This window comes from Pholcus phalangioides, unplaced genomic scaffold (assembly GCF_987345545.1).
Source record: "Pholcus phalangioides strain wild (caught in Gottingen) unplaced genomic scaffold, Ppha-v1.0 ptg000039l_1, whole genome shotgun sequence".
NCBI lineage: Eukaryota > Metazoa > Arthropoda > Arachnida > Araneae > Pholcidae > Pholcus > Pholcus phalangioides.
The window spans coordinates 14267755-14285450 of NW_028301625.1; the positions used below are offsets into that span (position 1 = coordinate 14267755).

Sequence of the window (17696 nt, forward strand, 5' to 3'; positions counted from 1 at the left end):
GAAATTTACATATGATTTTGATGCTGTCAAAACTTTTTCCTACGGCTCCCTAATATAATCGGTTTATCAAAAGGGAACTGTTTTATTATTTTGATGGCATTTTTTTCCAATCTTTAACACATTTTTTTTCGATCTAAGGGCGAAAGAAAAATGCCTTAAAGATTGGAAAAAAATGCCCTAAAAAAAGTTTTTAGGGCATTTTTTAGTCTATTTTCAAGATTTTTTAGAGCAGCGAAATCCAGGACTTTGAGACACTGATAGCTTTCTACTGACTTTCCAGTGATTTTACGTGAGCAATTAGGGGACAATATCATTGTCCCCCCCTTCTCTGCGAGCCCCCTCCTGAAAGTTAAAATGGTCTACGTCAGCATTTCTCAAACCTATGATTCCCTAACGATGCCATAGGTGATCCGCAGGCCAGACTTGATAAATAAAACCATTGTAATTGATATTAATAACATCCATATGGTTCAAATAAAATTATACCTTCACACTTAGGTTCACCATGTGCAGGAAATTGCGATATTAAATATGGGATACCAAGTTCAGAGGGGCGGAAAATTTAAGAAATGAGTGGCGAAAAAAATTAGTAGAATGGGAGAAGGCGATATTTTTGTATAACCTTGAACAAATCCGTCTCTACAAAGACAGAAGAAACTAGGTCAGTGAGTGACCAAAACAGTGACATAGAGAATTTGTAAGCACGTGAGTGAGCAAACATGTGAATGACCAAACGAGTAACCTACAGAGCGAGGGAACAAGTCACAATGAGTGACCTAGAGCTTGTGCAAGTAGTATGTGAGTAACCAAAACAATGTCCAAGCATGTGAAAGACTAAATAAAAAGTGACCTTAGAGACACAGGTGTACTTGCAGGAGTGGAGGGGGGGGGGGCAAAGTGGGTTGTAGCACAGGGTGCTTGATTCCGAGGAAAGAGTAGTAGTCAAGAAAATTATACTAGAATGGGAGAAAAGCGGCAAAATATTCGTGTAGCTCCCACAGGCGGCAAAACCATAAATGCGCCTCTGGTAATGAATTCCCTATGCGGGATGTGTGCCAACACCATCCATAATAGTCGTTGGATAAACTGCAAAAAAAGGTAGAGATATCGCATGTGTCAGTCTGCCATATCCAAAGGCTACAGGTGAATTGGACTTCTTCAGTGACGTCAAAACTTCGCGCGGAGGCCATCTGCTATAGATGATGTTGGCTGTGCGAATGAAAAAAAACATGCTATATATATATCCCGTGTTAATTTCGGCAGAATGGAATTCTGATAGTTAAATTCGTGGACTTTTGTTGTTGAGTTGATGTAAGTGAGGGAATCACAACTGCTATATGAATACCCATTATAGGGTTGGGAGGCTGCCTCTATAGTGCTTTTCAAAACGAAATTACTGTACAATACTCCTGGAAAAAATAATGAAGTTGGGCTCTTGGGGGGAAAAGAAAACAGGGAAACGAGGGTTTCAAGAAAGAAATTCGAAAATTTTCCGTGTCTCGGATTATCCGGGAAATCGAACTTTCGGGGCTCGGATTTTCGAGGCTCAACTGTACTTATATAGCCGTAATTTGTACTGAAATGACACTAAAAGATATACTATCTGAAATACCAGAAAAATGAAGAAAATAAATTGGTTTTTTAACCATTTACAACTATATTCAAATATATACTGGACGATAGAGGGTTAAGATTTGACAATATTGATATAATTTTGATATTTATCGGTCTTATTTATCACACATATATTTTCATGGGGAAAAAAAAAATTAATTTACGTATACAGCGTGTTCGGAAAGAGTCTTTACCCAGATATTTTCTTTTTCAGCCATGGGTGGTGGCCAAAACTGTAAAAACGATCCAAATGAAGTAAATATTCATATTATATATGGCACTTTTACAGAAAAAATTACAAAATGTAACTTTTTATATTTTCTTCAAGATCCCATAGTGATATGTAGAAAAAGTTTGTCCTTTCATATCTGCAAAACGCGGAACATGTTTCATTACCGTTTGAAAAGAAATTGAGCGAGAAATTTGAAATTTTGGGATTTTTTTTTGATTTTCTGGTGATTGAAAGCTTTTTTTTTTTTTAGTGCAAAAAAATTTAAATTGTAATAATTATAGAGGTTTATTTTTACCTCTTTAATGTCACTCAGTTTTACTGAATTAGGATTAAGGAATTATTAAGAATAATTGGAAATAAGTGAAGTTCTCTAATAATTTTGTTACACATTTTCGTATGCTGTAATTAACGAATGAAACTAATTAGTTATGTGTTTGAAAACAAGCAATTTATAAAATTTTATTGACAATTTTTTTACAAATGGGCTGAATATCAACAACCACAGTCACATGATACAGTAATATCAAAGGACTGCAATCAATATTTTATTAAGTAGAAATTTATTTAATTTCGCTGTTCGATTTGTGAACGGCCTCCGGATCTGCTCTCAAACTTTTAACTTTGATATTTAATTAATATTAATAATATTAATTCAATTAAATATACTTCAATTCAAATATACAGGGTACATAGCTAACAGCACGCACCGCAAATTACTGGAGAACCATGTTGAGATATACTTCCAACTTAAAAAAAAGTATCCGAATAATGTGTGTACCACAGATGTCATTCATTTTGCAAAGGGTTGTATAGCTATTCATATACAGGGTGTCTTATAAGTACTGATGCGGCCTTCATCTCATCAACCATATATATATACAGGGTGTCCTGTAAGTGCCGGCAATGCTTTCATCTCATCAATCATCCGTCGTAGAGGTATGATTCCAATTTAATAAATGCTCAAAAGGCGTTCAAATATCACCCTGTACCAGTTTTGAGAGTCAAAATACAGTGTGTAACAAAATAAAAAAATCTAAATTTTTATACGGTCCCCTTGTCCTCTGACTTCCAGTTAAAAAGTTGATGTCCTGTATCTCCTAAGGCCAACAGAAAAAAATTCTATGTTCCTTAATGAAATATTCGCTAAGATATTTGAATTCAAAAATCTGAGAGAAATTATGAAAGAACATCAAAAACTAACGAACAACGCTGCTTTCCCTCATTTATGCTGTCCTTTCCCAACTTTTTCTGTTTTTTGAATTCGAATATCTCAGCGAATATCGCGCTTAGAAACTTAGACATTTTTTTTTTGTTTTTGGCCTCAGGAGAGACAGGGCAACAACTTTCTAATTGGAAGTTAGAAGACAGGAGGACCGTATAAAAATTTAGATTTTTTTATTTTGTTACACATTGTATTTTCACTCTCAAAACTGGTACAGGGTAATTTTTGAACGCCTTTTGAGCATTTATTAAATTGGAATCATACCTCTGCGACGGACGGTTGATGAGATAAAGGCCGCATTAGCACTTACAGGACACCCTGTATATATATGTCCGCAACACAGTTACGGCACTCAAGTTACCTGCGGCAGAGTTCCAGATGTCCCAAGCAGCTGGCGACACATTTACAGATCACTTGAGCAACCCACGGCACACACACACACACACACACACATTACTTTTCAGTGACCCGCATCTTCTAAAGCAGGCATCTTCAACCCGTTACTCTCGAGCACCACGGTGCTCCCTGAAGTACCCAGAGAGCTCGATGCTCACGTCCGATTTCGTGCTCGCGAGCACTTGATCAACGTTCCAATTAAACACCTTGGAGGAATTGCATCCAAGGATTGAAGTCATCGTCATTTCATGCATTCGTATGCTAAACTTACCGTGAAGGTGCTCTTCTTGTGATGATGGGTACAGGCAGTGCTCGAAACTGGAAAAAGGTGGAAGAGCTTGGTTTAGATATTAGGTATATATATATCTACAGTCGAATCCCGTTTTAACGAATACCGTTATAGCGAAATTCTCGTTTTAACGAACACTTTTCTAATACCTCAAATAAGTTTACATAGGAACAATGCTAGGTAATCCGGAATCCCTTTATAACGAAATTTCGTTTTAACGAAGTGATTTCATCAGTTTCTTGGCGTTCGTTGTAACGGGATTCCGCTATATCTGTTTTTCTGCCAACTCGATGGGCATTTTGTCTGTTGTGGCCATTGTATTTGTATTTGAAATTTTTTGGCAGTAATTGACAAGTTCATTTGAATTTGATAGTTTTTGGGTATAATTCGCAACTTTATTTGCTTCTGATAATTTTTTATCTCGTCTGATAATTTTTTGCCCTCAGGCCGGAGGTTGTACGTTTTTGTTCTTCACCAATACGATAAATAAAAAGAGGGCCAAAATTTATATATTTTAAGGCTTTTTAATCACACACTATTTGACATATTTGTGTGGTCAGGATCCTTCTTCATGGATGCGGCTTGAAGGCTTCATTAGTAAAGTCACATGCACAGAAGTTATGATCACAGTCATTGAAACCATGCCCCCCCCCTTTTTGCATTGCCGAATACAATCAGCATATCTGATCTCCGTGGGTGCGTTTTCGTCATAACCTAAGTAAATGCGGAAAAATGTGTGTATGAGAATAATAGAATTTATTCATGTAATAGTTCATCTTACGAATTATATAGAACATATATGCCCAACCCATGGCTCGCGGACCAGTTCCACATCACTTGAGTAGCCTGTGGAATATTTCTATTTCCTGTCGGTCAGTCAGTCGATCACGTCCGACATAAGCGCTGGCGTGAGGCATGTTGCGCTCTGTAGGAAGACAGTCGCACCGCTTTTCCTATTGGTGAGTAAACGGCGTGTCGCGCTGAGCGATACACGTTGCACGCGGCACAGGAAACCTGCTTTTAGGAAAACCCGGTTTTACTAATGCTCATCAGAATTCATTTCAGTTTTGCCGTCAAAACCGTTTTCCCGCTTACAACGTTTAGTCACGATGTTTTTTTTCGAAAAATGTTATAAGCGGTATCAACTGTATTATGCAAGTCTGCGACGGTTTAAAATGTACTTCACGGGGGGGAAAAAAACGACATGTCAAAAGAATGTAGTTCGATATGGGATCAATGTAAATCGATTGAATAATTAACATCTCAAAGTAATTTGAATTTAAAATTAAACTTACCTCTGGCCATTGAAGCCATGAGCACCACCAAGCAGCAAAGCAAATTGAGTTCCATTTTACCTACAAGATGAGTAAATAAAATATAACTATAAATAAATGTTTGTAGTATAATACGGACAGTATTCCATCCATTCATACAAGAATGAAATCCAAAATAATGCAAAATGATATTCAAAAAACAGTCAAACTCGGTTATAACGATATCGAAGATTTCACGCAATTTTGTTGATATAACTCAGGTGTCATTACAACCGAGGTTGACGTTTTCAAGAACTTTTTTGACGGAAAAAATAATCAGATGCTATCAAATACTGTGCGTGAAGTAATTTCATTGTGTTCTGGGTGACCAAATTTGATCGATAAAAATACTGGAAATTGGGATAATAAATACGGTGCAGTACCATATACCGCTAAAAATGTTGCTTATTGTAAGCAAAATTGCCAGACATTGCTTATAAATAACTCTTTGCGAGAAATGCATTGCAAGTCTGCGACGATTTAAAATGTACTTTACGGGGGAAAAAAGGATATGTCAAAAGAAAATACAGTAATTCTGTGCTCAGATGGCAAAATGTTATAAGTCACTTTTTCGAAATTTCGCAATGGCAAATTTGTGAACAATATTTTGCCAAAATGCAATTTCAATTTGCCTCCGTTGTTTTCTCATCAACTGAAAGAAAAGGACAAAATTTTGCCGCGTTCCAAAACTTTGACGAATGAGACTCCGGAATGCGAACAACTCAATTTTTTGGAAAAAGTGACTTATATATGACATTTTGCCCCATACATTTTGACATTACACAGTGAAGGCAAAATTTACTCGAGAAAATCTTCTTCTGCTGGAGAGTCCAATACAGCTAAATGAAACTGAATGTGATTGATTCTGTGACCGAAGTACTAAATCTTTTTCATACAATGAACCATGCGGATGGTAATATGAGCTCAAATTTCAACATTTACTCCTTTGCAAAAGATATAAACTATGAAGAAATCATGAAATAAATGCAGATGATTGATAACAGTAACAAGAGCTAATGTAATTTATTTTTACAGTATTGATGAATTTGATTATTGTCAAAAAAAATTTTTTTGAATAAATATTATTGATCTTTTTTGTATTGCAAAGAATTGACTTTTTGGAATTTGACCATTTTGCGTTTACATCCAGAAGTTGATCTTTACAACTACTGCAGTGTAAATATTACATAAATGTAATGAATATATTTCAAACATTATACATTGATAATTACACTAATTACACTAATATGATAGAATGTAAAGGTACACAACTTGATAATAACTAATTCTTGTGCAATAAAAAAAAGGTGAAAGATTATTTTAATATTTTTGTACACCTACTGAAAGGACACCCTACTCCAGGCATCTTCAACCTGTAGCTCGCGAGCACCACGGTGCTCCTCGAAGCACCCATAGTTCTCGATACCCATGTTCGATTTCGTGCTCGCGAGCACTCTCAATCAACGTCCCGAATAAACACCTCATACAAACAGCACATTCGAGGATTAAAACCCATCCTGATTTCATACATTTGTACGTGACACTCACCGAAAAAAAAGGGGTGCTCTTCTTTTGATGAAGGATACAGGCAGTGCTCGCGACTAGGAAAAGGTCGAAGACCTCTATACCTAAAGGTTGAGTACCCTTGATCTATGCAAATGAACGCCAAATAATACATGACAACAGTGTCGGTTAAAGGGGGACCGAAAAAAATGGTTCTCGTATAAAATATTAGGATGAATCGATGATTGTGTGGTGTGGCGCATACCAGCAAAAACTTTATTTCGATATAAAAAAAAGGTGAAATTTTATTTATTTATTTATTTTTATTTATTTCATTGCTCGAGGTCGATATTCAAAAAAAAAAAACAACAACAAAAAACTTTCATTGTCCTATGAATAGTCTGAAATTTGACATGCAATTCTAACTGTCACTGGATAGGGCAAAGTATAAAAAGAAAATCGGGTCACTGCCCTTCCTGTATGTCCTTGTGCGACAGACCTCGCATATCATTTCTGTCCGGAAACAACGCCCGCCGACAGGTGTCCGCTATTTCCGTTCGCATCGGTCGTCAAAATCCAACATCAGGATCATGTAAAACATGAAATTAACATCATGCGCATATCAGTGGTATCAAGGACAAGGAATGCCGTCGATATCCTGATTCCATCCGTATTGGTTACGAGGGGAGAGTTTTTCCATTTAACTGCAGCTTTGTCAGTTCAGACCCTGCATGCAGTGCGGTCTTAATGCATGGGTCCACCCGGGCACGGCCCGAGGGCCTCAAGAGAAGAGCGGCCTCAGAAAAATGAAGAGTAGTTGAATTTTTCGAGAATTTGCTAGATATAGGGCCTCAGAAAAATCACTTGGCCCGGGGGCCCATGATGCTCTTAAGACCGCTCTGTCTGCATGCACAAATGTAATGGTTTCTCGCTACAGATTTTTTTATATCAGGGAGTTAAGCCTTGATATGGTGAATATGAACTTTGGGAGATTTCGTCAGAAGACAACACTTAACGTTGAACTTTCAGGGTTTTTTTTAAAGATGGCAAGGAGGGGGGGGGTTCCATAAGAAAGGGCCTCCAGAAAAAGTGTGATTTATTGCATGAAGTTTAGCTATAAAATTCTGGAAAAAATTGTATGTGAAGATGAATATATACCTTGATTGAAAAAAATTGAATGGAGTGAATTATTTTTTCATAAAAAAATGAAAATTTTGAAAAGGAAGGTTTTTATTTACAATGATATTTGTTTCTAATGTACTTTTTTTTGAGATGAAAAATGCAAAACATCTTGAAAATTCCAAAAAATGAATACTCGAGAAAAAGGGGTTGCTGAAATTTTCACTCCATTGAATTTCACATGTTCTGGTTCATTACTAAATAACTTTCATTATATGATGTGATTATCGTATTTTTTTAGACTTTAAGGCCGGGATTACGCTATAAAAGTTTGATAAAGGTTCTTTTATAAAACTTGAAAAATGGCACCAATAAGCGCATTGGTTACATTGGAGCGAATGTAATTGATACGATTATTGGTTGTTTTTCCTATAAAAGGATTTTTATCGAACTTTTATAGTGTAATCCCGGTTTAAAGCCGGAATTACACTAAAATTTTTGTAAAAATTATTTTATAAAACTTGAAAAATGCAACCAATAAGTTTATTGGTTACATTTTCTCAAATGCAACCAATGCGCTCATTGATTGCATTTTTCAAGTTTTATAAAATAATTTTTACAAAACTTTTATAATGTAATACCGGCCTTAGGCCGGGAGCCAATATAACTAATTTTATTAGTTACATTGGCTCATCAAAACATTGAATCGGTTCACCTAGACGCTTCAAGTCCGGACATTTTAGTTAATTGGAAATAATAATTTGAATAAAATAAAACCTTCTTGGAAAGTTTACCTTATCGAAAAACCGGAAAATATCATTCACAGAAGCTTATTGATGAGATTACCATGCGTATTCAGTACGGTTACATTTTCTCAAAGTAACTCAAAATATAATGAGATCAAACTATAACATTTGTTTTACGCAACTTAAAATCTTAATCTAACCATATAATTAACACATCATAAAAGCTTGATAAAAGATCTTTTACAAAACTTGAAAAAAAAACAACCGATAAGCTTATTGGTTACATTACTCGAATGTAACCGATGCACATATTGGTTGCATTTTTGAAGTTTTATAAAAGAATTTTATAGTGTAATCCCGGTTATAATTTTTTGGCTGTAATTGGCAACTTTATTCATTGTGGAAAATGTTTTGGCGATAACTGGAAACTTCACTTGTCTTTGTTATATTTTTCGTGATCATTGGCGATGGGTCTAGGTCAATTCGTCGCGATCAACTTGTCGCACGACAATTCGTCGCAATCAATTTGTCGCAGCGTCAATTCGTCGTGCTACAAACTCGTCGCGGTACAAATTTGTCGCAGACTCATTTCGTCGCGGTACAAATTTGTCGCAGAGTCAGTTCGTCGCGGTACAAATTTGTCGCAGAATCAGTTCGTCGCGGTACGAATTTGTCGCAGAATCAGTTCGTCGCGGTACAAATTTGTCGCAGAGTCAGTACGCCGATCAAATAAATTTTCAAAATTAAATTTTCACCGTATAAGCCGCACTCCCGCTTTCTGGCGGGATCTCCATTTCTCGCAGCGAGGGGCGTTGGGCGAACACACCAAGATGATAAATTACGATAAAATAAATTTTCAAAATTAAATTTTCACCGTATAAGCCGCACTCCCGCTTTCTGGCGGGAACTCCATTTCTCACAGCGAGTGGCGTTGGGCGAACACACCAAGATGATAAATTACGATAAAATAAATTTTCAAAATTAAATTTTCACCGTATAAGCCGCACTCCCGCTTTCTGGCGGGATCTCCATTTCTCGCAGCGAGTGGCGTTGGGCGAACACACCAAGATGATAAATTACGATAAAATAAATTTTCAAAATTAAATTTTCACCGTATAAGCCGCACTCCCGCTTTCTGGCGGGATCTCCATTTCTCACAGCGAGTGGCGTTGGGCGAACACACCAAGATGATAAATTACGATAAAATAAATTTTCAAAATTAAATTTTCACCGTATAAGCCGCACTCCCGCTTTCTGGCGGGATCTCCATTTCTCGCAGCGAGTGGCGTTGGGCGAACACACCAAGATGATAAATTACGATAAAATAAATTTTCAAAATTAAATTTTCACCGTATAAGCCGCACTCCCGCTTTCTGGCGGGATCTCCATTTCTCACAGCGAGTGGCGTTGGGCGAACACACCAAGATGATAAATTACGATAAAATAAATTTTCAAAATTAAATTTTCACCGTATAAGCCGCACTCCCGCTTTCTGGCGGGATCTCCATTTCTCGCAGCGAGGGGTGTTGCGGGAACACACCAAGATGATAAATTAGGATCAATGCCCATCCCAAAGCACAATTTGCCTAAGGGGTCATTCAAGTATTACGTCAGGATCGGGGAGGGAGTTTCGGATTTGTTGACTTTTGATGGCGGGGGGGGGGGGGGTTGAAGGTCGCTTACGTCATCAACCACCCCTTTTTGAAGATATGAAATATTCTAAGCTTCTGGTGAAATTTTGCTGACGGGGGAGGGGATGGGGGTCAGTGTTTTGCTGATTTTTGCTGACAAGGGGGAGGGGGTCAAAAATGGCTGAAAATCTGCTCACGTAATACTTGAATGGCCCTAATTCACTATTGAATATGTATCTGCCATGTAGGGAATACATCTTTGAGGAATTTTTTACCGACAATATATCTAAGGCTAGCATTACACTATGAAAGTGTTCTAAAAGTCCTTTTATAAAACTTGAAAAATTCAACCAATAAGATTATCGGTTGCATTTGCTCGAATGTAACCTATGAACTTTATTGGTTGGATTTTTTGAGTTTTTAACTTGAGCAACTTATCCGGTGCAAATTAAATTTTGAAAATGTATGTGATCGCAATTTATCATCTCGGTGTGCGCCCCAACTCCCCTCGCTACGAGTAATGCAAATCTCGAGAGAAAGCGACAAGTGTGGCTTATCCGGTGAAAATGAAATATTAATTAAATTAAATTATTAATTATTTCAGGTTCTTGTGGAGATACTGTAGTGGTTAATGTTGGTGGGAGTCTCGATTCCACATGGGACAGATACAAGTTTACACTTAAAGACAGCCTCCGCTGTACTGTAATTTGGGGAATATCATAAACACCGACATTTTTTTACAGAATTTTAAAATTTTATCATAGAAAAAATGATTTTTTTAACATTTACAATAATTAAATAATAAAACATTAATATCAATTGTAATTTTAATTTCGATGTAATTTCGATGATTTTTTTCGAAATGACAAAAAAAAAAATTTAGTAAACTGTGTGCATTTCTTGATGGAAAAAAACTTTTCTTCATGTTTATTTTTTCACGTATGAGACAAAAAAACCTACATACAGATCGCGTGACGAGTTGACTCTGCGATAAATTGACGTCCCGACGAATTGGTTACACGACAAATTGTCACTGCGACGAATTTGTACCGCGACGAATTGGCTCTGCGACGAATTTGTACCGCGACGAATTGGCTCTGCGACGAATTTGTACCGCGACGAATTGGCTCTGCGACGAATTTGTACCGCGACGAATTTGTATCGCGACGAATTTGTATCGCGACGAATTGGCTCTGCGACGAATTTGTACCGCGACGAATTGGCACTGCGACAAATTGATGCGCGACGAGTTGAGCGCGACAAGTTGATTGCGACAAATTGACCGGCTACGATTGGCGATGTCCCGTATGGATTATGATTTTACAGTATTTTTATGAAAAGATCAGGGTTTTTTTTATCATACTTTCCTACCGGAACACCTTTCAAAAGGGCCGGAAGGAAACCCCTTGGCGGAGTCACATTTGGCCAGTGGGCCGGGGGTTGGGCACCGCTGGTTTACCATATTGCACTATGTACTGTATGTTGATCAAATGGTGCAAAATACCAATGTTATTAGACGCCCTCGGGAAAAACAAAAACAGGTGACAGGACTCAGTATTAAAAACATTGTATTAGAACAATATTTGTCTGAGCAAGTTTAAAACTGCTTATTGAGTTACATAAATACATAGTAGTTCTGGGCCGCGGCTTGAATACCTTTCTGTTACTTTGAGATATCAGCTCATAAATCATGCATAGGAAAAGAAGTCAACTATTCATTCTATTTAGTGAAAACGTTGTCAGTTTTTCATATCGAGTATATTTTGGCATACAGTGTAATAATTAGGAAAATACGGTAAAAATCCGTTATAACGAGAGCTCACAACTATGGGGAAAATCACAGAGTAATAATACTATAGAGTGCGCGCGAGGGGTTACAATGTGAAGCAAAGATCCGGAGTCACGTGATTCCGGTCGAAAGGCTGGTCAGGGAATCTCGCTGGCAATGCTTTCCTTATGGCTGTTCGTATGACGATCTCCAAGTGCTGTCTTATTTTTCATTAGAATGGTCACCACGTGTGCAGCTTTCGGATGTTCTGAACGGTTTAGGAAAGGAGGAACATTATCCTTTCACAAAGGAATACTTTTTTGCTTATTCCCCTTCTTATAAATTAAAAATTGGAATATTAAATTGACGATGCAATGGATTTCTGACGTAATCTCAGTTTCTAACGACTCCATTTTGGATTTAATTCAATTAAAGTTCCAAGTTTTGGTAAAATTCAAATGGCATGAATCATTATTAAATGTTTTAATAGAATTTTTGGCAATAAATGATTGAAATTGTGAGTTTTATGAAGTTTTAACTGAAATATACGTCTCCGCAAGATTTGGCGAGATTTGGCGAGCTAGTGAGTTCATTCGAGTTTTGCTCAACTTGGAAGAAAATATGCTTTTCAGATGGAGAAATTTATGAAAAATATTCTATTTAAATAGAATGTGAGGAAAACTTCCCCCCCCCCTCTAGACAATTGCAGTTTTGCATAAAAATGCATAACAACCTCTAAAAATAATAGTATTTTTACCCCTCTTCGTAACGGTTATGTTTGCATATGCTGATAAATACAGCAAAAGCCAACATGAACTAAGCCGATGAAAAAAAATCTCTCTCTATCTTCGCATTTATTATTAATTTAATTTTTATGGCGAAATATGTGTAGTGCACGCATCTCATACGGACAGAACTAAGTTGTTGAAATAAAGTGATATTTCAGCATGGATTTTTTCCATATTCATTAAACTTACTAACTTCATTTTGAGAATTATTCGATTCATTCGTAAAAAGTGATAAATGCTACGAAATTCATCAAACTTACTAAAAATATTGGTAATTATGCATATATTTACCAACTATTATGCATAATTTCTGAAGATAACGCGCACTACGGATTTATCAAATTTACAGTAACATAAACATTATATATTTGTTGTATACAATATTTTGTTTCCTGTGTGTGTATAGATATTTAGAAAGCTATTAAAAACTGTGCCAAAAAAATTTATTTCATGAAATTTATACTGTTTATATTCACTTCCTTCAAATATTATATATTCAATTAAAATTTAAAAACCCATGTGTTAAGAAATTATTAAGAATTATCACTTAATGGAAAATAAATAAATTCCGTTTTCCAATATTTGTTTATTTTATAGAATTTATTTTTTCAAATCTGATACTCCCTAAATATTTCACATAAAAATGAGTGAAATTCATTGAAAAAATGAAGGAAAGTTTTCATCAACTTGATCGAATTGAGTCAAATTTCGTTACAGCAACATCCTAGCTTCTGCGAAAACGCGCCAAATGTAATAGCGCAGAACCTGTTCTTTCCCCGACAATACTGCTCATCTTTTCTTCACGTTCGACAAGTTTTATGAATAGCGTGCGCGGTCTATTTATATCTTAAGTCTATGGGGAAAATAGTTGTTGCAACGGACTTCTCGTTTTAAGCAAATTTCAATTTCTTTGCTCGGTCAGGTTATAAATTGCTATATCTGCATTACCATCGTAGTTTATATCATTGTGCTCTAATATTAGCGAATGAACAGGTCTCCAATCGTGAAAGTGATTATTCGTCTCACAGTTGATTCTCTCCGAGATGTTTTTTTTGAATAGAATTTCATATTACAAAAATTATTTTGCTGACACAGACTGAACCATGAAAGGTCTCATTTATTGTATCACTCCTCAATTTCACGACGGTATGAACTCTTATTTTTCTGCTATAATTAACAGCTATAATAAATCTTTAAAATCATAATAATATCCATCTTTTCACAGAATTTAAAAGAAAGTTTTTATCCTGTTAACTGAGTTTCATGCTTACATTACTGGCACGTGAATGTATATAGGCCTACATAACCACCTCATTGCTGACTGGTAGGCGTTACCCTCAACCACGATACCATAAAGATATCACAATTTTAGAAAAACTACTGAAAATTTCTTGACCTAATCAATAATAATCACCTTGCTCCATAGGGAATTAATTGTATTGCCGATTTGGGAAACCACACAAGTACTGGATATATCATTGATAGATCAATCAATTTTAATTCATATTATATTATTGCATGGCAAAAAAAAACCCAAAAAAAACAAACAAGCAAGGAGAATCTTTCGTTGGTTATACCCGTTAGCTTTGTGTCTCAAAATTGGTAAAATATTGCTTTTGATAGTGGTAAAAACAGGTAACAATTTGATCTATTGCTAGTCACGAATTGGCTAACTGTTTCGCCTTCTCCTACTCTGTTGAAATGTTGTCATCCATAGGTGTCCGTACTTTTTAATTCGAAAACATAATAACGCTATTATCGATGAGTACTTATTTGTACCCGCGTATCTAAAAGTTTATATTTTTATTCATTCGGTACATTCTGTATTTTTTTCAGGATGAAGGAAAATTAGCAGAACGGACCCGGAGACAGGATCCAAGACGGCATCCCTCTCGGAAATACGACAATACAACTACACCGATCCTTTCGCTGTGAGTTTTTTGTGTGAACACTTGAGAAATAAATTTTTAAAATTTTTACTCGGGGTGCATGGGTAACATGGAATATGTGGTATTTTACTGACGAACCATTGCTATAACGTGGGGTCGTTATCACGAGTTGTCGACTGTATATATATATCTGTCATTTTTCTACATTTTTGGAGGAGACAGGACCCCATAGGTTCCCCCCTCCGCCTTTCGCTGTGGCCTTGGAGAGTATATGAAATGTATGGCAGATTGCGTAGAAAGCAGGGCCATGTCAATGCATGAACTCATTATAGTGGCTGATTAGTTAATCCAACTGGCCGTATTTTACTGGCTGTGGTTATTTATCTCTATCTATACTTCCAGTTAGAAAAAGTATTCAAATAACGTGTAAAACTCAAATACGTCATTCATGTTGCAAGGGGTTGTATCGTTATCAAAATAAAAAAAATTAACATTTTATACGGGCACCCTGTCCTCAAAAACCCAAGTAAAAAGTTTTTGCCCTGTCTCTCCTGAGGCCAAAAAGAAAATCCACGTTTTGAATATTCGCAGGAATATTTGAATTGGAAAATCAGAGGAAAGTTAGGGAAGAACAGCATAAATCAGAGAAAGAAAGAAGAATCATCCGTTAGTTTATGCTGTTCTTTCTCACCTTTACTCCGATTTTTTTAATTCAAATATCTCGGCAAATATTGCAATTGAAAACGTGATGTTTTAATTATTTTATTATTACTATTTTTTATTGGCCTCTGGGCATGGCAACAACTTTCTAATTGGGTTTCTGAAGACACAGGGTAGCCGTTTAAAAACTTAATTTTTGTTTCGATAAAAATATACCACCCCTTGCAACATGGATAACTTTTTGTAGTTGAAAGTATGTCTCTGGGATCAACGGTTTGTCAGTAAACTGCAACAAGGGCAATTATGAAATCACCCTGTATATATCTGTCATTTTCTCTTCTGGAGGAGACAGGACCCGTAAGTACCCCCTACACCTTTCGCTACGGCCGTGGAGGGTATATTGAAATGTATGGTAGGTTGCGTAGAAGGCAGGGCCATCTCGACGCATGAGCTCATTATACTGTATATATGCATATAAATGGACAAAACCCGTTCATTCATATCGTTCCTGAACGATAATCCAATGATCTAATGATCCAATCAATGAATACGGATTGATTTTTTCTGTCATTTTGGTGAAAAAACACCTTGTACATACAGAGGGTGCATAGGTAACAGGGCGTATGGTATTTTACTGACGGACCATTGATCCTAGGGCCATAGTTCCAATTAGAAAAGCATCCAAATAACGTTAGTACTCAGATATGTTATTCATGTTTCAAGGGGGGGGGGGGTGTATAGTTGTTAAAATAAAAAAAAATTAACTTTTTATACAGCCCCCGTGTGCCCAAAAACCAGTGTCATGTTTCCAAGTGTATTATTAGCTAAGATATTTGAATTCGACATTACAGTCCGGGCAACAACTTTCTAACTGGGTTTGCGCACATGGGGACTGTATAAAAAGTTAACGTGTTAAAAGTTAGTCATTTTTTATTTTAATAATTATAAAAACCCTTGAAACATGAATAACATATCTGAGTACTAACGTTATTTGGATACTTTTTCTAATTGGAAGTATGCTTCTAGAATCAACGGTTCGTCAGTAAAACGCCATACGCAGGGCCGCAACTAGGGGGGAGCAGGCGGGTCTGGTGCCCCGGGTGCTGAACCAGAAGGGACGCCGAACTCATCCTTTAACTGCTTCCTCTCCATGCAAGGGGCGCCAAAACTCAGGCTTGCCCCGGGTGACAAAATATGTAGTTGCGGCACTGGCCATACGCCCTGTTATTTATGTCCTGCAAGTCCTAATGCGGCCTTTATCTGATCAACCGTCCGTCGTAAAGGCATAGTTTCAATTTAAGGAATGTTCAAAAGGTGTTCAAAAATTACCCTGTACCAATTTTGAGAATGAAAATATAAATAAATTGTTACACGGTTCCCCTGTCCTCTAACTTCCAATTAGGAAGTTGTTGCCCTGTCTCTCTTGAGGCCAACAACAACAAAAACAATTCCAAGTTTCTAAGCACAATATTCGCTGAGATATATATTCCAATTCAAAAATCAGAGAAAAGTTGGTAAAGGACAGCATAAAAATGATGGAAATAAGCATTGTTAATTATTTTTTGATGTTCTTTCATAACTTTTCTCCGATTTTTGAATTCAAATATCTTAGCGAATATTTCATTTTCATCAGGAACATGGAATTTTTTTCTGTTAGCTTCAGGAGATAGATGCAGGGCAACAACTTTTTAACTGGAAGAACAAGGGGAACGTATAAAAATTCAATTTTTTATTTTAAATTTCGTTACACACTGTATTTCCACTGTAAAACTGGTACAGGGTAATTTTTGAACGCCTTTTGAGCATTTTTCAAATTGGAACTATACCTCTACGACTGACCTCTATGACATCAACCGTCAGTCGTAGAGGTATAGTTCCAATTTGAAAAATGCTCAAAAGGCGTTCAAAAATTGTACAGATATTTATTGTCTCTTCTCATATTATGCATTCATGTTTCTTAAAATTTATTTCTTTACTCTTTTAAAAAAAACAAGAAAATCGGTTTGATTCGGGTTCTTATTTTACGTTCGATTAGATTTCATATTTAAATTTCAATTTTTCGAATTTCCCCTTGATGCTCCAATGATTATATATTGATTGATCCAATAAATTTAGGTACCTGTTGCCCTGGTAACATCCGTAACTATAGTGATGCCATGTAAAAAGCTGGGGGTAATTTGAGGAGCTTATCATTCCAGGGTGGGACGATGAAAAGTATCCCGGTACTGTTTGGAATTTTTCTTCGTATAACTCAATACGTGAGCTGACCAAGGCTGACCTGCTAATGGCTTTAAAATCCCTATATCCACTTATTATACGTTACTATAGTACTTATCCACTTGTCTAATTTACTTTTGTGGTTTTTAAAAACTGATTTTTTTTCTCTCTCCCTTCTGTATCGTTAGAACGACGTATCAGGAATGGCCGATGTGCCATGGTTCAGCCTCCTGACGATGGTGACTTTATCTGCTACTCTCTCCTTTATGGCGGATGGTAAGTACATGAAAAACAAATACGTAGTACTAT

General features: G+C 36.4%; 1 protein-coding gene across 3 annotated transcripts in view; it reads left to right on the top strand.

Annotated features, from left to right (window-relative positions):
- LOC149065608 (uncharacterized) overlaps nucleotides 1-17696 on the top strand; it is an 82474-nt gene that overhangs the window by 46017 nt on the left and 18761 nt on the right. For all 3 annotated transcript variants that reach the window (XM_089253772.1, XM_089253771.1, XM_089253770.1), the window contains exons 2-3: nucleotides 14458-14552; nucleotides 17576-17663. In XM_089253772.1, coding sequence (XP_089109898.1) covers nucleotides 17591-17663 — 73 coding nt within the window. In that variant the 5' untranslated portion in view covers nucleotides 14458-14552; nucleotides 17576-17590. The remainder of the gene's footprint in view (nucleotides 1-14457; nucleotides 14553-17575; nucleotides 17664-17696) is intronic.